General features: G+C 44.0%; 2 protein-coding genes across 6 annotated transcripts in view; one reads left to right on the top strand and one right to left on the bottom strand.

Annotated features, from left to right (window-relative positions):
* LOC142655846 (glucagon receptor-like) overlaps positions 1 to 8,516 on the bottom strand; it is a 73,739-nt gene extending 65,223 nt beyond the window's left edge. Inside the window, exon 1 of the mRNA XM_075830468.1 lies at positions 8,453 to 8,516. Within this exon, the coding sequence (XP_075686583.1) occupies positions 8,453 to 8,490 (38 nt within the window). The 5' untranslated portion in view covers positions 8,491 to 8,516. The remainder of the gene's footprint in view (positions 1 to 8,452) is intronic.
* Positions 7,624 to 23,501, top strand: part of CLUAP1 (clusterin associated protein 1) — a 57,983-nt gene continuing 42,105 nt past the window's right edge. For 2 of the 5 annotated variants that reach the window (XM_075830465.1, XM_075830464.1), the window contains exons 1-3: positions 7,902 to 8,465; positions 12,033 to 12,144; positions 12,757 to 12,841. In XM_075830465.1, the coding sequence (XP_075686580.1) occupies positions 8,444 to 8,465; positions 12,033 to 12,144; positions 12,757 to 12,841 (219 nt within the window). In that variant the 5' untranslated portion in view covers positions 7,902 to 8,443. The other 3 variants (XM_075830466.1, XM_075830462.1, XM_075830463.1) reach the window with 3 other exon arrangements.

Below are 23,501 nucleotides of genomic sequence, written 5' to 3'. Positions count from 1 at the left end.
CTGCACCGGCTAACACTAAGCCCTGCCTTAGCAATGGATGCTGTCAATCAGCCGGCGGCCATTACTAAGGCGGTAGTAATATAGTTTAAAAAAAACCACAAAGACATAGAAAAAATATTTTATTGAAATAAAAAAAAAAAACACAACCCTCATTAACCATTTTATTAATAAAAAAAAAAGCTGTCATCGAAGTAGTCCTGGAATCCGCCGTAGTCCAACGACCGAACCTGTAAGAAAACACACAAAAAATGATTAGTAACACATGTGTTAGGGTATGTGCACACACACTAATTACGTCCGGAATTGACGGACGTATTTCGGCCGCAAGTACCGGACCGAACACACTGCAGGGAGCCGGGCTCCTAGCATCATAGTTATGTACGATGCTAGGAGTCCCTGCCTCGCTGCCGGACAACTGTCCGGTACTGAAAACATGATTACAGTACAGGACAGTTGTCCCACAGCGAGGCAGGGACTCCTAGCGTCGTACATAAGTACGACGCTAGGAGCCCGGCTCCCTGCAGTGTGTTCGGTCCGGTACTTGCGGCCGAAATACATCCGTCACTTACGGACGTAATTAGTGTCTGTGCACATACCCTAAGGCTTAGATACAGGGCCCATGTGTGATACTGTCTGTGGGACCCTGTATCTAAGCCTACCACAAGGTAGGCTTAGATACAGGGTCCAGCAGACAGTAATCTTATACAGTATAAGATTACTGTGTGCTGGGGCCCTGTATCTAAACCTACAGTGTGGTAGGCTTAGATACAGGGCCCAGCAGACAGGATCACGCATGGGCCATGTATCTAAGCCTACCATGTGATTGGCTTAGATACAGGGCCCAGCAGACAGCATCACACAATCTGTGATCCTGTCTCATGGGCCCCCTAAGCCTGCTACATCGTAGGCTTAGGGGTTGTGCAGTCCCTAAACATTGATGGCCTATCCTCAGGATAGGCCATCAATAGCTGATGTGTCGCCCGGGACCCGCAAATCAGCTGTTTTGAAGGGGCCGCAGCACTCGTACGAGAGCTGCTTCCCCTTCATTTCACTACTCGCCCACACTGTGAATCGCCGAAACCGATTCACAGTGTGACCGGAATGAAGTGACAGGAATGAAGGGGAGCAGCTCTCGTACGAGTGCTGCGGCCCCTTCAAAACAGCTGATTGGCGGGTCCCAGGAGTCGGACCCCGCCAGTCAGGGCTATCTTACCTTCCTCTTCGGCCGCGGCGGGAGTTCTGTCGTCTCGATGCTGTGCGCGGCGCATAGCGCTGTGACGTCATGTGCTGCGCACAGCGCCTGACGTCAGGACCTCCGCTGCGATCCGGAACCAGGAAGGTAAGTAAAGTATGTTACTATAGTAACAGGGGCCCGCGGCCCGAGTTACTATAGTAACTTTTTATTGATGTGGTGCGGGGGGCCGTGGGCCCCCCTGGCTTCGGGGCCCGGTCGCAATTGCGACCGCTGCGACCCCTATAGCTACGCCAGTGGTCCACGGGCCTCTGTCTCAGTCCTCAGCATCGCGCAGCTGAGAACTGAGTCGGCCAGCAGAGGAACGGGCCCCCTTCCCACGCGGGGCCCTTGTGCAGCTGCACCGGCTGCACATGCGGTATGTCCGCCCCTGAGAGACACGCAGGACCCGCTGACACTGAACCCGTCAGTCCTGCGGACCTGACGGGAACAGGATTTAGCGCTACATACAGCTGCTCTGTATAGAGAATACAGAGCAGCTGCATCTCAAAAAGTATAAATGAATTTTTAATAAAAACGAATTATAAAGATACACCAAACGCACTGATCTATTAAAAAAATTAAAACAAATTGCCATTCAAAGGTCTGCTTAGACTTTAAGTTCCTTTTACACAGGCCAATGATCAGGTGAACGAGCCATTGCCCTGTGAAAACAGGCCAAAGATCAGCTGATGAGCGAGTAAACGCTCGGCTGATCGCATCAATTATGCGACCCAAAAAATGGTCTCTAGTCGGCAGCGTATAAACAGATAGATGTGTTGTCGACATGCTGCAAACGCATGGGGACAAGCAATGGTAGTAACGATCATTCGTCCCCATACATTAAAGAGACTCTGTCACCACATTATAAGTGCCCCGTCTCCTACATAAGGAGATCGGCGCTGTAATGTAGGTGACAGTAATGCTTTTTATTTAAAAAAATGATCTTTTTTCACAACGTTAGGAGCGATTTTGGTTTATGCTAATGAGCTTTCTTAACCCCTTCCCTCTTTAGCCACTTTTGACCTTCCTGACCGAGCCTCATTTTTCAAATCTGACATCTGTCACTTTATGTGGTAATAACTCCGGAATGCTTTCACCTATCCAAGCGATTCTGAGATTGTTTTCTCGTGACACATTGGACTTTATGTTACTGGCAAAATTTGCTCGATATGTTCAGTATTTAATTGTGAAAAACACCAAAATTTAGCGAAAAATTGCAAAAATTAGCATTTTTCTCAATTTAAATGTATCTGCTTGTAAGACAGGCAGTTATACCACACAAAATTGTTTCTAATTAACATCACCCATATGTCTACTTTAGATTGGCATCGTTTTTTGAACATCCTTTTATTTTTCTATGACCTCACAAGGCTTAGAACTTTAGCAGCAATTTCTCACATTTTCAAGAAAATTTCAAAAGGCCATTTTTACAGGGGCCAGTTCAGTTGTGAAGTGGCTTTGAGGGCCTTATATATTAGAAACCCCCAAAAAGTCACCCCATTTTAAAAACTTCACCCCTCAAAGTATTCAAAACAGCATTTAGAAAATGTCTTAACCCTTTACACATGTCACAGGAATTAAAGCAATGTAGAGGTGAATTTTACAAATTTCATATTTTTTTGCAGAAATAAATTTTTAGTACAATTTTTTTTATAACACAGAAGGTTTTACCAGAGAAATGCAACTCAATATTTGTTGCCCAGTTTCTGCAGTTTTAGGAAATATCCCACATGTGGCCGTAGCGTGCTACTGGACTGAAGCACCGGCCTCAGAAGCAAAGGAGCACCTGGTGGATTTTGGGGCCTTATTTTTGTTAGAATAAATTTTAGGCACCATGTCAGGTTTGAAGGGCTCTTGCGGTGCCAAAACAGTCAAAATCCCCCAAAAGTGACCCCATCTGGGAAACTACACACCTCAAGGAAATTATCTAGGGGTACAGTGAGCATTTTGACCGCACAGCTTTTTTACAGAAATTATTAGAAGTAGGCCGTGAAAATTAAAATCAACATTTCTTCAAAGAAAATGTAGGTTTAGCGATTTTTTTTCTCATTTTCACAAAGACTAAAGGAGAAAAAGCACCGTAAAATTTGTAAACCAATCTCTCCCGAGTAAAACAATACCCCACATGTGGTAATAACCGGTTGTTTGGAGACACGGCGAGGCTGAGAAGGGAAAGAGCGCTATTTGGCTTTTGGAGCTCAAGTTTAGCAGGAATGGTTTGTGGAGGCCATGTCACATTTACAAAGCCCCTGAGGGGACAAAACAGTGGAAACCCCCCACAAGTGACCCCATTTCGGAAACTACGCCCATTGAGGAAATTATCTAGGGGTATAGTGAGCGTTTTGACCCAACAGGTTTTTTGCATAAATTATTGGAAATAGGCCCTGAAAATGACAATCTAAATTTTTTCAAAGAAAATGTAGGTTTAGCTAATTTTTTCTCATTTCCACAAGGACTGAAGGAGAAAAAGCACCGTAAAATTTGTAAACCAATCTCTCCCGAGTAAAACAATGCCCCACATGTGGTAATAAACGGCTGTTTGGAGACACGGCAGGGCTGAGAAGGGAAAGAGCGCTATTTGGCTTTTGGAGCTCAAGTTTAGCAGGAATGGTTTGTGGAGGCCATGTCACATTTACAAAGCCCCTGAGGGGACAAAACAGTGGAAACCCCCCACAAGTGACCCCATTTCGGAAACTACGCCCATTGAGGAAATTATCTAGGGGTATAGTGAGCGTTTTGACCCAACAGGTTTTTTGCATAAATTATTGGAAATAGGCCCTGAAAATGACAATCTAAATTTTTTCAAAGAAAATGTAGGTTTAGCTAATTTTTTCTCATTTCCACAAGGACTGAAGGAGAAAAAGCACCGTAAAATTTGTAAACCAATCTCTCCCGAGTAAAACAATGCCCCACATGTGGTAATAAACGGCTGTTTGGACACACGGCAGGGCTGAGAAGGGAAAGAGCGCTATTTGGCTTTTGGAGCTCAAGTTTAGCAGGAATGGTTTACGGAGGCCATGTCACATTTACGAAGTCCCTGAGGAGACAAAACAGTGGAAACCCCCCCACAAGTGACCCCATTTTGGAGACTACACCCATTGAGGAAATTATCTAGGGGTATAGTGAGCTTTTTGACCCCACATGTTTTTTGCAGAAATTATTGGAAGTAGGCCCTGAAAATAAAAATCAACATTTTTTCAAAGAAAATGTAGGTTTAGCTTATTTTTACTCATTTCCACAAGGACTGAAGGAGAAAAAGCACCACAAAATTTGTAAAGCAATTTCTCCCGAGTAAAACAATACCCCACGTGTGGTAATAAACGGCTGTTTGGAGACACGGCTTGGCTTAGAAGGGAAAGAGCGCTATTTGGCTTTTGGAGATCACATTGAGCAGGAATGGTTTGCGGCGGCCATGTCACATTTGCAAAGCCCCTGAGGGGAAAAAACAATGAAAACGCCCAAAAAGTGACACCATTTAGGAAACTACACCTCTTGAGGAATTCATCTAGGGGCGTAGTGAGCATTTTGACCCCACAGATGTTTCATAGAATTTATTAGAATTGGGCAGTGAAAATAAAAACAATCCTTTTTCTTCAATAAGACGTAGCTTTAGCGCAAATTTTTTCATTTTCGCAACAAATAAAGGAAAAAAAAGAACCCAACATTTGTAAAGCAATTTCTACCGAGTACGGCAATACCCCATATGTGGTCATAAACTGCTGTTTGGGCACACGGCAGGGCTCAGAAGGGAAGGACCGCCATTTGGAGTGCAGATGTTTCTGGATTGGTTTCTGGGCGCCTGTGGGCCCAAAACAGTGGAAACCCCCCAGAAGTGACCCCATTTTGGAAACTACACCCCTCAATGCTTTTACCTAGGGGTGTAGTGAGCATGTTAACCCTGCAGGTGTTTTGTAGAAATTAGTGTGAACTCGATGTTGCAGAGTGAAAATGGGATTTTTTCCACAGATATGTGGACAATATGTGGTGCCCAGCTTGTGCCACCATAACGAGACAGCTCTCTAATTATTATGCTGGGTTTCCTGGTTTTAGAAACACCCTACATGTGGCCCTAATCTCTTGCCTGGACAGTCGACCAGGCTCAGGAGTGAAAGCGTACCATGTAAAATTGAGGCCTAATTTGGCGATTTACAAAGTATTGGTTCACAACTGCAGAGGCTCAGATGTGAAATAATAAAAATAAACCCCTGGGAAGTGACCCCACTATGGAAACTGCACCCCTCAAGGCATTTATTAAGGGGTGTAGTGAGCATTTTCACCCCACAGATCTTTTCCATAAATGAATGCGCTGTGGATGGTGCAAATTAAAAATTTATATTTTTCCCTAGATATGCCATTCAGTGGCAAATATGTCGTGCCCAGCATATGCCACTGGAGACACACACCCCAAAAATTGCTAAAAGGGTTCTCCCGGGTATGACGATGCCATATATGTGGAAGGAAACTGCTGTTTGTGCACGCTGTAGGGTTCAGATGGGAGGAAATGCCATTTGGCTTTTGGAGCGTGGATTTTGCTTGGTAGTAGTTTTGTTTGGAGTCTTACTGGTGTTTCCGTTTATAATGTAGGGCATATGTAAGCCGGGCGGAGTATATAAGGGGCATAGTCAGGTGGTATAATAACGGGGTAAAAAAAAACAATAAAATAATCCATAGATGTGTGTTGCGCTGTGAAGCAATCCTTTCTGCACAGGCCGGTGTCGCACTGATAAATGGTGTCATTTCTTATCCCCCTTTTGGTCCACACTCCGCGCCTTTGTAGTTTGGGGAATTTTGCTGGGAAGTGTTGTCCTGGTATAATACGGGCACCGTCGCTTCCAGCGGATATGTTTGGGCCCTCCCTTTCCTGGTTCCCTAATTTTAGGTCCTTGAAAAATCGCCTCTTCAAACAGAAGAAATGTTCCCCTCGGGCACAACTGCATATTTTTTTATTTCCTGACTTATTGGAGCCATAACTAATTTTATTTTTCATAGACGTAGCGGTATGAGGGCTGGTTTGTTGCGGGATGAGCTGTAGTTATTATTGGTACCATTTTGGGGTACATGCGACTTTTTGATCACCTTTTATCCTATTTTTTGGGATGCCAGGTAAACAAAAAAACGCAATTCTGGCACAGCTTTTTTCGGGTTTTTTTTATACAGCGTTCACCATGCGTTATAAATTACATGTTAACTTTATTCTGCGGGTCAGTACGATTCCGGCGATACCTAATTTATAGAACTTTTTCATGTTTTACAACTTTTTTGCACAATAAAATTACTTTTGTAAAAAGAATGTATTTTTTCTGTCGCCAAGTTGTGAGAACCATAACTTTTTAATTTTTTTGTCGACGGAGGTGTATGAGGGCTTGTTTTTTGCGGGACGAGCTATAGTTTTTATAGGTACCATTTTTGGATACGTGCGACTTTTTGATCACTTTTTATCCTAATATTTGTAGGGCAAAGTGACCAAAAAACAGAAACTCTGGTAACGTTTTTTACGGTTTTTTTTACGCTGTTCACCGCGTGCAATAAATAATATAATATTTTGATACCTCCGGTCGTTACGGTCGTGGCGATACCAAATACATATGGTTTATTATTATTTTTCAATAATAAAGGACTTGATAAGAGTAAAAGGGGGATTGTGTTTTATTTGATTACTTGAAACTTTTACTGTTTTCAAACTTTTATTTTTTGCACTTTTTTTTACACTTTTTTATACTTTTTTTACACTTTTTCTCAAGTCCCACTAGGGGACTTGAAGTTCCAACGGTCAGATTTTTTTTTTTCTAATACATTGCACTACCTATGTAGTGCAATGTATTAGATCTGTCAGTCATTCACTGACAGCAAGCCGATTAGGCTTCGCCTCCCGGCGGGGCCTAAATCGGCTTCCGTAATGGCAGAGCAGGAGACCATTGTGTCTCCTGTTGCCATAACAGCAGTCGCCAGTCCCGATTGCCTGTCAGGGCTGGCGATCTGCTAGTAACCGCTACGATGCAGCAATCGCTTTCGATTGCTGCATCGAAGGGGTTAATGGCAGGGATCGGAGCTAGCTCCGGTTCCTGCCGTTACAGGTGGATGTCAGCTGTACAGTACAGCTGACTTCCACCGCTGATGACGCCGGATCAGCTCCTGACCCGGCGCCATCTTGCCGACAGCTACGGAAGCCGATCAGGCTCCGCCGCCGGGCGGATCTTGACCGGCTTCGGTGCTAGGCAGACCGGGAGGCCAGTATTAGGCCTCCGGTTGCCATTGCAGCCACCGGAACCCCGGCAATTTCATTACTGGGGTTCCGATGAGCTGCAAACACCTTAAGTGCAGCGATCGCGTTTGAGCGCTGCACTTAAGGGGTTAATGGCGGGGATCGAAGCTAATTTCGGTCCCCGCCGTTACAGTCGGATGTCAGCTGTAAGATACAGCTGAGATCCGGTGATGATGGGACCGGCTCAGCTTCTGAGCCGGTCCCAAACATTTGGCGTACATGTACGGCAAGATGCGGGAAGTCAGTACTTTCCATGACGTACATGTACGGCAAATGTCGGGAAGGGGTTAATGCCCAAGTGGGCGTACTTTTACTTTCGACTTGCGCATGCTCGACCGCCGCTTTCTTTCAAGCTCCTCCTGACTGCAAGGGGTGCACTGCGGCAGACACTGTTATGGGGTAATTTTGGCAGGCTCTGTTATGGAGGGACTGTGACTGGAACACTAGTCTCATAGCTTTAGTTTATAATGGAGTCATGACTATTATGGCGGATCCGTCTTTAAATACGGTATCTTTGACGACAACAATAACACCGCAGGCTGCGTTATTCTTTTAGTCAGGAATATTGGCCGATGCAAACCATGAAGATACCACTTTATGCAATGTGAACTGAGCCTCAATGGGCACTATAGCTGACCTGACACTGGTATGGGGGCACTGATGCTCTGCCATGAAGCCACTGTAGCAAACTCTGTTGTTGGGGATTGTGGCTAGCACTGTTTGCTCCATATATTTGTCCCTCCTGCCCTAACAGGTTTTAGCATTTTCGTCTGCAAATGACTAAACAGCGCCATCCTGCAAATTGTATAATGCGCATGCGTCAATCTTTGCGGCGCTCCTTTCTGGTCTGAGTGAGTTTCCGTACCAGCAGTAGTTGTCATGGCAGCTAAACGCCTGGTAACGGCCTAGTCGATTCAGTCTTCTTTCGTGGAGCGGGACGCGGCAACATGTCTTACCGGGATCTAAGAAGTAAGAGCTGTGAACCGATCCTCATTTATCCCTGTCCCGTGTTATAGCGATAAAGCAATCTTTACTCTAGCGTACGACTCGTATGTTCAGTCGCATATATAGCTCTGCGTCTCTATGACGTCACACGAGAGCTGTCTGATGACGTTATTGAGTGTTTCTCGTTTTAGGGACCTCATTCACAAGCACTGGTGCACACAAAACGCGGAGCTACCTATCACATCACTGCTTTCTAATACTCTCCGTGATGAAAGCTAGAATCTGATTGGTTGACACGTGCAGCCGCGCTATTTGTTTGCACTAGTTATATGATATAACTCCTGTATTGCGATTGGTTGGTTTTTTTCATGATGTCACATTGTAACTGATTATAATGACATCATATTGTAATTAATAGTAACTACTGGTTACCGCTTTATCATGACCTCATGTTGTAATGGATATCCTCCAACAAAATGTAAATTACGTGCACTCTTTCCGGGGGCGGGTAATATTCTGGGGCAGGTTTTCGAGTATCTCCTTATCTTACACAGATTTTTTTCGCATTTGCGTTGTCATTAATCCTCATAAAGTGCTTAATCAGATGCCCCATAAGTGCCGCCTCATATGTCCTTATAAAATGGCCCCATAAGTGGCTGCCTCAGATGACACTAGTAAAGTGCCCGTCTCAGATGACACACATGCCCTCATTAAGTGTCTGCCTCAAACACCCCATAAGTGCCCATTTCAGATGCCCCCCATAAGTGGCTGCCTCAGACGACCCTGTACAGTGCTTGCTTCACGTGTACCCCATTAAAAACCTATTTTGCCTCTTGCACACCCTGAGGCTAAACTCTTCAGTCTCTATTTAACATATGGATTTTGCTGCAAAAAAATAAAGCGTAATAAGCGGTACCAAAATTTTAGTTCAATTTAGTGGCTGATATAGAATAATAAAAAATTCTGTGCTAGACTTCCAGTATCGGTACACGTAGGGGGGTCTATAGCAGCAAATTTCAAACATAAAAAGCTTGTTATTATTTTGGTCTACCTAATGCACAGGTATTGTGCGCAAAGTAATGCCACAGTACAGGGATAATGAGCACAGTGATGTCACCGTAAAGGGATAATGAGCACAGTGATGTCACTGTAAAGGGATAATGAGCACCGTGATGTCACCGTAAAGGGATAATGAGCACAGTGATGTCACCGTAAAGGGATAATGAGCACAGTGATGTCACCGTAAAGGGATAATGAGCACAGCGATGTCACCATAAAGGGATAATGAGCACAGTGATGTCACCGTAAAGGGATAATGAGCACAGCGATGTCACCGTAAAGGGATAATGAGCACAGTGATGTCACTGTAAAGGGATAATGAGCACCGTGATGTCACCGTAAAGGGATAATGAGCACAGTGATGTCACCGTAAAGGGATAATGAGCACAGTGATGTCACCGTAAAGGGATAATGAGCACAGCGATGTCACCATAAAGGGATAATGAGCACAGTGATGTCACCGTAAAGGGATAATGAGCACAGTGATGTCACTGTAAAGGGATAATGAGCACAGTGATGTCACTGTAAAGGGATAATGAGCACAGTGATGTCACTGTAAAGGGATAATGAGCACAGTGATGTCACTGTAAAGGGATAATGAGCACAGTGATGTCACCGTAAAGGGATAATGAGCACAGTGATGTCACCGTAAAGGGATAATGAGCACAGTGATGTCACTGTAAAGGGATAATGAGCACAGTGATGTCACTGTAAAGGGATAATGAGCACAGTGATGTCACTGTAAAGGGATAATGAGCACAGTGATGTCACTGTAAAGGGATAATGAGCACAGTGATGTCACCGTAAAGGGATAATGAGCACAGTGATGTCACCGTAAAGGGATAATGAGCACAGTGATGTCACCGTAAAGGGATAATGAGCACAGCGATGTCACCATAAAGGGATAATGAGCACAGTGATGTCACCGTAAAGGGATAATGAGCACAGTGATGTCACCGTAAAGGGATAATGAGCACAGTGATGTCACCGTAAAGGGATAATGAGCACAGTGATGTCACCGTAAAGGGATAATGAGCACAGCGATGTCACCGTAAAGGGATAATCTACTCCGTGAAGTTACAGCAGAGTAATGATACAAACAGTGATGTCACCGTACAGGGGTGATGCACACAGTGATGTCGCAGTACAAGAATAATGCACACAGTGATGTCACAGTGCACACCAAGATATCATGTATACTGTGACATCAAAGCACAGGATAAAAACAATGATTTCACATGCAGGTATGATGCCACATGATGTCACAGTACAGGGATAATGCAAAAAGTAAAGTAAAACTTAGACTAGGGCCACATTCAATTTTCCACGCCCCTTCCATTGCCCTTAGTCATAACTAACTGCACCCAACGTCTGTGTAGACATGGGCCCCCTTAGTTGTTGGGTCCCATAGCAGCTACTAGGCCTTGTACCCTGGCAGTTACACCCATAATCCTATTAATTACTTTTACTCCACAGCTGCAGTTTATTATATGACTTCATACACCTATGACATCACTCATTTTTATGACATCACACAGTTGCTGAGCTGTTTACGTTGCTACATTACCCTGGACGTATTAAACAGAATAGGAACAGAATTTTCCCCCCATTGCCCTGCTCGATTTTCAGATCACTCTAGCTCATAATGGGGCCTATCCTAATATACGGGGCTTCAGTGTTTTCCAGTTAGTTGATTTCCACTGGAGAACTTCTTTAGTAATTGCACTTTATACTTATGCGTATTGTCCAGTTCATTGTGAATAAAGTTTATTTAAGTTAAAGGGGTTGTCCAGGATTAGGGTATGTTCACACGGCAGCGTCCGTAACGGCTGAAATTACGGGGATGTTTTCAGGAGGAAACATCCCCGTAATTTCAGCCGTAAGGGCATGTGCAGGCGCTTGAACGCCGCGTCCATTACGGACGCAATTGGCGCTGCTTTTCATTGGAGTCAATGAATAACGGCTCCAATTACGCCCCAAGAAGGGACAGGTCACTTCTTTGACGCAGGCGTCTATTTACGCGCCGTCATTTGACAGCGGCGCGTAAATATACGCCTCGTGTGAACAGACAAACGTCAGCCCATTGCTTTCAATGGGCAGATGTTTGTCAGCGCTATCGAGGCGCTTTTTTCGGACGTAATTCTGGGCAAAAACGCCCGAATTACGTCCGTAATTAGTGTGTGTGCACATACCCTTAGAAACACATGGCTGCTTTCTTTCAAAAAAAGGCGCCACACCTTTCCACAGGTTATATGTGGTATTGCAGCTCAGCTTCATAGAAGTGAATGAAGCTGAGCTGCAATACCACACACAGCCTGTGGACAGGTGTGGTGCTGTTTCTGGAAGAAAGCAGCCATGATATTTGAATCTTAGACAACCCCTTTAACAGACCAATAGGTTTTTTCCCTTTTTTAAACTTTTTTTTTGCATGTTTTTTTTATGTGTGTGTATGAGGTTAGAGCTCAGGCTGGTATGGAGGCTTTAAGTTGCCCACCACTGCTCCATGTAATCTAAAAATGTCCTGCTTTTCAGATTTCACAGAAATGATGCGGGCGCTTGGTTACCCTCGCCTCATCTCCATGGAGAATTTCCGCAGCCCCAACTTTCTTCTGGTCTCAGAAGTTCTCATTTGGTTGGTGAAAAGGTACAGTATATACATCAACACAAATATATATATATATAATGAGGAGAGGAGTCGGGTGCCAAATATACATCAAGTAATAATAGGCCTTCTCTTAAAAGTTTTGAGCCTCACATCAATACTTTCTTAGGGGAAAAAGTTTCCTGTTTCCCATAGCAACCAATCCGCTTTCATTTTTCACTTTAACCTGATGTCTTGTTGCTATAGGCAACAAAATACTTTATTTACCTTATTTTTGTGGCGGTGCATCCCACATACTGCAGCCTTCAGATCTGAAATCTCCCAGCATTCCATGCTGGATCAGTGTCTGCACAGGTTATTGTGAGAAGTAATCTGTTGTAGATAAAACTGACTATCACTGCATTATTAGAGCTTAGTGAAGCTGGTATGGGTGTGTCTGTCGACAAGCTTGTCGACAGTGTCCAATGTCAACCATCAGAATTATGAATGCCATTGTGGACTATAAAACCGGCTGGAACTCCGGATCAGAACAAGATAAGTGATGTCATGTATTTAGAAAGTAACTCCGCTTTTTATGACGATTTAATCCGTATATAAACTGTATAATGGCGTTGGGTTTAGATAACTTTTTTGCTTATTTTCCCGCCTCTCCAGGTATGAGCCTAACATGACCCTACCTGTGGATGTGGACACAGAGCAGGACAGAGTCTTCTTCATTAAGGCAGTCGCACAGTTCATGGTAAGATTATTGTCCGGGTTCTCTAGTCTCGGGGATTCATATCCATTCTGATGTTTAATGAAGCCTTTTAGTTTGTGCCCCCAGATCTCTTATATAAGCCTTGTAAATATCTGCCTAGTGCATATTAAAAACACTCATATTGTAGATAGGATCCTATGTACACGTCTCCTCCAGGACTTCAGACACTGCCACCAAGATGCTTTCTCAGGGACCGCATTGCTATATATGCACATTACATTACAAACTTTGAGCCTGTGTTATGCTCGGTTCAATAAAAGTTATTGTACTCTACTGCTAGAATGCAAAAGAGATCTGACACCACCGTACACTGATACATTTATTTCCGGAAAAAGCCGAACAGACACGAAGCGGCTGAGCGCTGCAGCTGCTTCATTCTAGCGATTGGTGGGGGTCTCAGTGCTCGGACCCCCACCAATCCAAACTTCTAACATGTCACTATGACATGTCAGAAGTTTGTCAAACGTTTAGCTGCACTTTAACAGTTAAATGCTGACGTGTGCAGGGAACAACAAAGCCGCATTCACGTGAGTATTGCAGGAGAAAAGCCACAGAGACCCGGGTCTCTTCATCTCAGGATTATGCCTTCGGCCCCATGCACACGACCGTAAATTTGATCTGCAATTATGGATCCGTAATTACGGATCGAAATACGGATACATTAATTTCTATGGTGCACGTCCAGGATTCTGAATAGACATCACGTCCTGGCTGGAGGTAATATATATTCACTGTCAGGACACTGCAGTAATGTTATAGTGTGTTTATGTGGCTGCATATAGCGATATAGCTATATCGCTAGTGCAGTGTAAATGAATGGGGAGAAGTGTATGACGCTGATTGGTCAGCCTCATACACTCCTCTGTACAACGCCCACTTGGCCAAAAAGTAAAACACGCCCAGTTGTCCATGAAGAAACTCATTAGCATAAAGCTAATATAGGTCATAACTCCGTCAAAAATGTATTGTTTTTCTAAATAAAAACACTGCTGTAATCTACATTACAGCGCCGATCACATAATGTACGAGATAGGGAATTTATAATGTGGTGACAGACTCTTTAAAATGGTGCCGTTAAAAATACAACTGGTCCCAAGAAAAAAACAAGCCCTAATACAGCTACAGCAATGTCAAGAAAAAAAAGCTTTAGATCTCTGAATGCGGCGATGCAAAAACGATAAAATTCCTGCGGTTATTAACCCTCTACTGATAATCCGAGGAAAGGGCCATCACTGTTTTAATAAATAAAGATTATTATTAGCTCAGGCTGGATCGAAGCTAGAGCCGCCATCTTGTTCTTCTTTTAAAGGGGTTTCCCTTCTTGGACAATTATGGCACATCCACAGGATATGCCATAAATGTCCGACAGATGCGGGTCCCACCTGTGGGCCCCCGCACCGATCTCTAAGCGAGGCCCCCTGACCCTCATCCTACCTTGTCTCACTCCCGCTTCTCTCTGGTCACTGTCTGACAAGGTGGTCGGGAGTATGAGAAGTTGTTTCCGTAACTCCTGTACTTTATTCTTTAATAATATACGACGCTGTGTTGTGTTCATAATTGCAGTACATGATGACGGGAGAAGGTTGAGGACGTGAAATCCATTATCACAGTAACACAGATCGTGTGTCTCAGAATAACAATTTGTGAGAACCGTATATTATGTAGGGACAATGACTCTTATCACACAGCACCAAGGCTGATGAGGGTGATGGTGTTTCCCGATATTTTCAGAATGTTTTAGTTTTGTGACACAAAAACGCTTGAATGCCGGAGCTTACCCAACCAGAAGACTCTAATCCATAGCGCACTAGCTCTTCTGAGTGATTGAAGTTAAGGGACCTGACTCACATCCATCGCATGACAGTGATTAATCGCCAACGGACCGCCTTGCTTTATCTTTCCAGTGCTTCCTCTGCTTATCTTTGTGTGGCAGAAGAATGAGAATATAGACAGTCAATGAACACATTTTTGGACTTCTAGATGCACTTTGTAGGGTATGGAAGTTACACCATGGATAAGGGCCGGGCAATTAATTGAATAAAATAAAAAATACTGCGTGGTGGGCAGCTATAAGGGCATTCTACTGCGTGGTGGGCAGCTATAAGGGCATTCTACTGCGTGGTGGGCAGCTATAAGGGCATTCTGCGTGGTGGGCAGCTATAAGGGCATTCTACTGCGTGGTGGGCAGCTATAAGGGCATTCTACTGCGTGGTGGGCAGCTATAAGGGCATTCTACTGCGTGGTGGGCAGCTATAAGGGCATTCTACTGCGTGGTGGGCAGCTATAAGGGCATTCTACTGCGTGGTGGGCAGCTATAAGGGCATTCTACTGCGTGGTGGGCAGCTATAAGGGCATTCTACTGCGTGGTGGGCAGCTATAAGGGCATTCTACTGCATGGTGGGCAGCTATAAGGGCATTCTACTGCGTGGTGGGCAGCTATAAGGGCATTCTACTGCGTGGTGGGCAGCTATAAGGGCATTCTACTGCGTGGTGGGCAGCTATAAGGGCATTCTACTGTGTGGGGGCAGCTGTGAGGGCAGCTATGGGGACATTATACAATGTGGGGGTAGCTATTTGAGGCATTATACTTTGGATCAGCTATGGGGCATTGTATTGTGTGTGGGCACTATGGGGTAAAATACTGTGTGGGGGCACTATGGTGGAATTATCCTGTGTGGGGCAGTATATATTATATACAGTACTATACAGCAGGCTCAGGGGGACATATTAATTCAATAGCGTGGCATGTGAAAAGGGGGTGTGGCCTAAATAATTGCACCTTAATAGTAATCGACAAAATGAAGAAGGTTTGGACCCTTGGTAGTTGGCAGGTCTAATACAACAAATGAACAACAAGATGCCAGAGGCAGAAACTACCTTATTTCCCAACTACCAATAAATTGTATTTATAATCTTTAATGTGCTATTACAGCAAACAGACAAAACAAACATAAATGGTAAAATTTTCAATGCATGGATAGGGTTAAATAGCCGTTAGTAGTTATACCAATGTGCACAAGTGCATGCCCTTTGAATAGTCCCTGTTGGTATCAGTGTGCCGATTGTATAAGCAATATATGCAGCAGTGAACACGTGTGTCTATCATCTGTGTCTGCAGATAGACGGATACAGCAAACACCGACACCACTAGCGGACTTCTAGGCAGTTAAATTGTTAAATTGCTAGATTTCCCTAATGCCAGCATGTATTAAAATGTAACAGAGAGCCCCCCCCCCCCCCCCCCCGACATGTTTCGCTACTATGTAGCGTCCTCAGGGGTTCATGGGGCTACTGGCGGCGCGCCGATGAACTCTCACTATTATGGGAATCCTCAGTGACGTCTCAAGGGGGGTGTGTACGCAGGTTGGACCAATGACAGTAAGGGTGGGTGGGAATCAACGAGCCACCGCTTGAGTGGCAGTTAAGACTGCCAGTAGAATAGTAGATGGCCCGAGTGTCTAGATAAGAACGTCCACACATGCGCACTGGGGCTAAGTTAGCACTTGTATCGATAGAGACACTCTCAAAGATCGCTAGGTGTATGATTTCCATTCACACCAGCTCAGGGTGCGAGGTGGCTGACCTAAAAAACAGCCATCATGCTGCAGTGATGAACAACAGATATGTGGATGAACATATGAGCCACTCATTAAAATCAGCAGCCAGTCATCTAGGTAATAGAAGACTGTCATATAACAGTAACGATGTGTAACAATAGAATACTGAAGCATAGATAGAGGCTGCTGGTGTCTTAACTGTCACTGCAGGGTGCAGGGACGACAAATCACACAGCTGTTGTGAACTACAGGAGAATAATAGGGTGGTACGATCATTGTAGCAAAGGTACTGCAGAACCAAATGATATATTCACATATACCTTGAGAGGGCTCACAAAGAAATCCACACTAAGGCAAAGGTTATATTGAATGTGCTGGAATAGTTTATCTGGGCAAAAATCGATGCCCCCTGGACTGATTTAAATGGTTCCCTTGTCAATGAGTTCAACAAGGATTGAAGAATACCCCAAATGAGACAGGGAGAGTCAGAGTCCGCCAGAACTCAAGAAAAGGACAATGTCTGTAATTAAATCTAGTATATGAAATGTAATAAAGTAAAAAATGTAGAAACGAGTAAATAAATAAAAAACAGATTATGGACGTGTGCCACTATAATAGTGGCACTAAACACGATAAATTGATATATCGGTCTCAGAGGAAAGCCGTAAATGTAAAGCCTTCATTAAGACCCGAAGGGCTGAGAGAGTGCAATCGATGAATCCATCGTGCCTCCTCTTGCAATAGCATCCGGTCTAGATTACCAGCTCTTGGTCCCAATTTGATCTGAGTGATGTCCCCAGAACTGAAGTAGCTTCGTATCACCACCATGTAGTTGGTGCATGTGTCTGGATAACGTAGTATCCTCTTTGTGGTTAATAGTGCTAAGATGCCTCGAAATCCTCCTTCTTAATTCCTGTATGGTTTTGCCCACGTATAATTTGGGACAGGGGCATTTCGCTATGTATATTACCCCGCTACTCTGGCAGTTAATAAACTGCTTGATGGTATAAACTTTCCCGTCAGATGGATTAATGAAAGTTTTTGTCGTGGGCATGAGAGGACAAAATGAGCAACGACCACATGGATGGGAACCCCTGACTGGAGATTTTAACCAGGTTTGTTGAGACTTACTTATGGTGGAGTAATGACTATGTACCAACAGTTCTCGTAGGTTTTTGCCTCTACGATACGTGATACTTGGAACTGCAGAAATGACTTTTTTAAGGTCTGGGTCAGTAGTAAGTATTGGCCAATGTTTTTTAAGGATGTCCACAACTTGAGAAGAGCAAACATCATAAGTACCAATGCAGCGTATGGCACTGGATGACTCAGTTTTAACGGGATTGATCCCGTTACCCTGGATCAAATTCTGTCTGTTTGTTGCCCTAGCCCTAGCATAAGCCCTGTGTAGCCACTTTTTTGGATAACCACGAGCCACAAATTTATTGTATAGTACATCGCTTTCAATCTGAAAGGAATGTTCGTCAGAACAATTCCTCTTGGCTCTCAAATATTGCCCTATCGGTATACCTCTTTTAAGGGTAGGTGGATGATGACTCTGCCAATGTAAGAGACTGTTAGTGGCAGTGGCTTTACGAAAAATATCGGTGTGGACACTGCCGCCAGGGTCCAAGGAGATCTTAAGGTCAAGAAAATTGATCTCGCTCTTGTGTGTTTCATGAGTGAATCTCATGCCAATATCATTATTGTTAAGTGTCAGAACGAAATCATTAAATAAATCAGTGTCACCGTCCCAGAGGATGAGAATGTCGTCGATAAATCTCCCCCAGAACAGGATATGTGATGTGAAAATATGTAATTTATCAGTGAAAACAATGGTGTCTTCCCACCACCCTAGAAATAAATTTGCATAAGTGGGTGCACATACAGTCCCCATGGCCGTGCCTTTAATTTGTTTATAGTACTTTCTATCAAAAGTAAAAAAGTTGTGCGTGAGAAGAAATTGTAGCAGTGATATAACGAAATCATTGTGTAAATGAAATTGAGTGCCTTTAGTGCTAAGAAAGTGTTTGACTGCATTTAAACCTAACTGGTGCTGAATGTTAGTGTATAGTGATTCGACGTCAATAGTGGCAAGTATAGTGGTTTGAGTGACATGGATCTCCTGGATCCTGGCGACAGTGTCCTTGGTGTCCCTTAAAAAGGAGGGCAAAGAAGAGACGAACGGTGACAGGATTTCATCCACATAGAGGCTTATCCCCTGTGTGAGATTGTCATTTCCTGACACAATTGGTCTCCCAGGAGGTGGACGTACAGCCTTATGGATTTTTGGCAGGGCATAAAAAGTTGCTATGGTCGGACTAGGGTTATACAGTCGTTTGAATTCATCCATAGTTAGTAGGTTATTGTCTTTCGCCTCCGAGAGGAGGAGATGTAGTTCGACCAGAAAACGGTCAGTCGGATTGCCTGTCATTATGACATAGGTGGTGGTGTCATCTTGTAGTTTACCAACCAATAGTAATCGAGGTTACATGTTCAATTAATCGTGATTGTGATTTAGGCCCCACATGGATACACCATCTCAGCTGAACACGATCTTGTTGTTCGGATCCTTGGGATCTTCTCTAAGTCCTTGTGTCCTTCGTATTATATTTGAAAGACTATGGTCATGGGGCAACATCTGGCATCTTCTATCTTAAAGTGAATCTGTCACATTGAAAGAACAGTCTAATCTGCAGGCGGCATGTTCTAGATCAGGAGGAGCTCACTACATGGATTTATAGTTTTATCGGAAAATATTCTGTATAACTTGTCATTTATTGAGCTAAACTTCTGTTCATTCTGGGCTTAGGAGTCCAGTGGGCGGTCCTACTCAGTGATTGACAGCCTTCCCTGTATAAGTGTGTATACAGAGATACCTGTCAATCATTGAGTAAATCCGTCCACTGGACTCAACAAGCGGTTCACAGTATTACAGCCTTCTCCTATTCACTTCAATGGTAGAAGGCTGTAATACTGTGAACCGCCGCTACAAGCGTGTCTGCGAGTCACCGTGTGAGCAGTAAAGGAAATAAAGGGGTAGCAGCTCTTGTAAGACCGCTACTGCCCCTTTAAAACAGCTGATTGGTGGGGGTACCGGGAGTCGAATCCCGATCGATCAGATAGTCATGGCCTATATTATGGGTAGGCCATCAATGTTAGTCTCGGAAAAGCCCTATAATCCTCCAGGCTAGTGGGATCTGCTGGCACCCATAGTTATAGACAGCCATTTAAATATAGATTTTTAACTTGATGTGATGTGTATCGGCTTAGAGGTGGGCGTAGTACCATTATACATACAGGATCCCACTGTTGAGGTGGGCGTTGTAACATTATACATACAGGTTATGGGGGTATATAGGGGTGGGTGACAATGATGGACAGATATAGTGATTCGTTTTTCATGTCACTTGGTTGTTCTCCGTTTCAGGTTGAGCACCGATCATTAGTCATACAGAAGAGACGGTTATAATGATGGCGCTCGGCGTGCTCATGAGACCTTTACCTCCTCCTGCAAAGTCATTTTCACATAATTATTGTAGAACGATGCAAACTTATATTAACCGCTTCAGGACCAGGCACCGTTTAGCCATTTTTGGCACGTGTTTTTATAACGGCTATAACATTTTTGTTTGTTGGACTTGCGATGTGACTTTTGCTATTTTCTCCGAGATCAATGCAGGTTTCTTATTATTTTTATTCACAGAATATTCAGGCTTCTGGTTAGAAAAAAAATCTGCTTTTTTTTTTAAACTTTTTAGCAAAAAAAAATTTTGACCCCCACAGATCTGATGACCTATCCGGTGGAGCAAGCCTAAAGCCGTGCCGTGTAAATGTCGATTGGCGCTCGTTTGCTGCATTCACAAGGCGCAATGATCGTAAATGTATGGTGACTAACGATCGATATTATCCTCATTCTTCCCCATGCGTTTGCATTGTGTCGGCAGCACATCTCCCGGTTTACACGGGGAGATATGCTGCCGACTAGCGAGCCATTTTTTTTTTTTGCCGCATAAAAGATCCGATCAGCTGCTCATTCGTTCATCGGCTGATCGGCGCCCTGGAACAGGTGCTCAGACAACCGATCGTTTGCCCGTGTGAAAGTGTCTATAGTCACTCATTTGGGTGGTCAACATATAATACTACATTTCCGTTGTAGTGCCCCCTGCAGGGACAATGTAGCTTCACTTGATAAAGATGTCTTAAAAAGGAAATCTCTTTTCATTTGGGGGTATAAGACAAATTCCAGAAAATCCATCACTAAAACAGACCTCCTTAAATTATAACTTCAGTGTGATACCCCAGAAGAGTTATACTAGCGAGTGTTTCCATCAAACAGCCCGTCCCAGGTGTCACATAGTGTATCACATGATCCCTCCGATCCAGTCTGAAGCTTTGAAAAGGGTCACATGACACACACACTCCAGGGCTCCTCTATAACAGACTATATCACATGACTTCCCAGAACCATGAAGTGCTTTCTTTTTAGCCCCCCTGTTTGGCACCTCGGGGGGGGGGGGGGGGGTCTGTTTAGTGGATGTTTTTGTATCCACCAGTAGAACACTGGGGTCATTCTTTTAATAGTTCTGTTATAGTGACAGGTTCACTTTAAGATCAGCAGGTAAAGATGGCACTTTTGTTAAACAGGAATAGAACTGGTTTGGATACCCAGAAGGATGTGAAGTTTAGATATGATGGGGAAGAGATTCTAAAATCAGTAGTTGACAGCTTTTTTCCGACTTGGATCCGTTATCTGTACCGCATGGGATTGAGCTGTCAAAAAGTTCAATAGAATTCCATAACCAGGATGAAAGATCTCAAAGTCTTCAAATGTAATGATGTGTCTATGAAAACATCAGGAATACTAAGGAGATGGTATTTACTGTGAGAAAACCAAAGAAACAAGACGGAAAAAATATTGGTGCATCTTCAACTGCGGGCAGCTGTTATGTATCTCACCAGAGAAGTGAATCCCTTAAGCCGCAATTGGTTTGGCGCTGGCTAGACTGGGGTGCGGAGTCTACGGAAGCTCCCCATTCTTCATCCTTAACCCCCGCAAGGAGGTATGGACTTTCCCGGTCGGATTTCCAGGTTGTGGTCCCTGGAATAGTCACCGACTGGTGGTGGACACATGATAACTGATTCAGGAACGTTGTCAGGGGATGTTGACTGAGTAGTAGTCAGGAAGTAGCACGCCGGAGGATGAGACCGAAATGTATCTCAGAACTCAGGCCAGGAGTCGATACTCGTAGTGCAAATACAGGAACCAAGCGACAAATCCAAAGGATGGGACGGGAACAAGGTCGGGATCAGAGACAGAAACAGAGTCAAATAGCAATAGGAAGAACAGTCAAGCAAAGGATATAACTGTACCTTGATCTGCAGGGAAGGCAGGCTGATTCCTCTTTAAATGGATTGCCAGGCCTGACGCCGTCAGTGGGTGCCGATGGCCCAGGCAAAGAGGGGATGCCAAAGTGGTGAAGAGGGGGCCAGAGAAGGAGGCAACTGGACGCCGCTTGCCGGGACTCATCACTGGAGCCAGGCCAGGTGAGGAGCAACAGAAAGGAAAATTAATAAATGAATTATTAAGGGGGTTTTCCAGATTGGGGGTTGTTTTTTATACTGATGACCTATCCACAGGGACACCCAGACCCCACACTGATCAGCTGTTTTGGTTGCCTCCGGGCACCGGAAGCTTTGGAGAGTCTGTGCTAGAAGCAGAAGGCTACGACCACTTTATAGCGGCCGTGCTGGGTTACTTCAAGGAATAGAAGTAGAGCTGCAGTAACCCAGCACAGCCGCTATACAGTGTACAGAGCCTTCTGCTTCCGCCACCGACTCTGCATAGTTTCCAGAACCCGGGGGCAGCCAAAGCTGCTGATCAGTCCGGGTGTCGGACCTCCACCGATCATATACTGATTACCTAACCTGTGGATAGGTCATCAGTACAAAAAACAGCCCCCAACCTGGACAACCCTCAATCTTTTTCTTGCACTCAAAGCACAAATGATCAAACTGAAGCATTATTATTCTGGAGATACTATGGGAAGACCGAGCTCATTGGAAAAGAGGAATATGCTTCAAAGAGTTAAGAAAAGAAAGGAAGATGGGACCATCAACCGTATGGAGGGGTGCAGTCCCAGGAATCATGAACATGACATTAAAGGTGTTGTCCCGTTAGGAGAATCCCTGTCCCATTCTCCTATCAGCGCCTCTGGATGACTCTGCACAACCATGTATCGCCCATTCATTTCAATAGGTGCCATGTAATACCACATTTATCCTGCTTTTCTAAATACATTTTCACACATCTGGTTTTGTGGTTTTTGCCTTTTATACTTTTTTACTATTTTAAGACTTTTTTTTTGTTCTGGTTTGGCAGAAATCTAAAACATTTTGGTACTTTTGTTTTTTGGTAAGGTTTATTTTTTTTACATTTTTATGGGTTGTTTTTTTTATTACCTTGCGTACAGCTCTGCGACGGATTATGAATCCATATAATGATGCTATTGCTCATGCACAATTGTCTCCCAGGTGTCCTTTGCCATCCTACCTATGCAGCTTATTAAAGCTCCGTATGTGACACAGATATAAAAACGGAGATATTCTTATGTCACATATAATGATCCTATCACCGAGTGATAAAGAACAATCAGGATATATATAATCTCTGTACTAAATTCCTATGGAAACTGTTGTAGACACTATTTTAGATATTTTTCACATGGGCTTTCTACATCCTCCCATCAAATTTCAGTCTAGAGTTTTCCCGCGCAAATACGGACAGGGAAAAGTGAGACGATCTTCTATGAAGATTAGGTGGGTCCTGCAGGGGTCTGTCTCTCCACTAAATCATTATTGTAATAGTTGTCAATGTCTCTTTTTCCATGAATTATTTGATCGGCTGGGCAGGGGGATTCTACTTGCTTTTCATTGTGTGCTATTGATATTATTGTCTGCACATCAGGTGAAACTTTCCCTTTGCCAGAAGCCAGGTTAGAAATTCATCTAAAACGGCTTATAGATGTAAATGTCTGCATGTCTTGCAGACTTCTAGGTTTTGTCTCCAATAGTTTCATTTTTTT

The sequence above is a fragment of the Rhinoderma darwinii genome, chromosome 6 (assembly GCF_050947455.1).
Source record: "Rhinoderma darwinii isolate aRhiDar2 chromosome 6, aRhiDar2.hap1, whole genome shotgun sequence".
Lineage (NCBI taxonomy): Eukaryota > Metazoa > Chordata > Amphibia > Anura > Rhinodermatidae > Rhinoderma > Rhinoderma darwinii.
The sequence above is the reverse complement of the archived record's forward strand: the minus strand, read 5'-3'. Positions and strand labels throughout refer to the sequence as shown.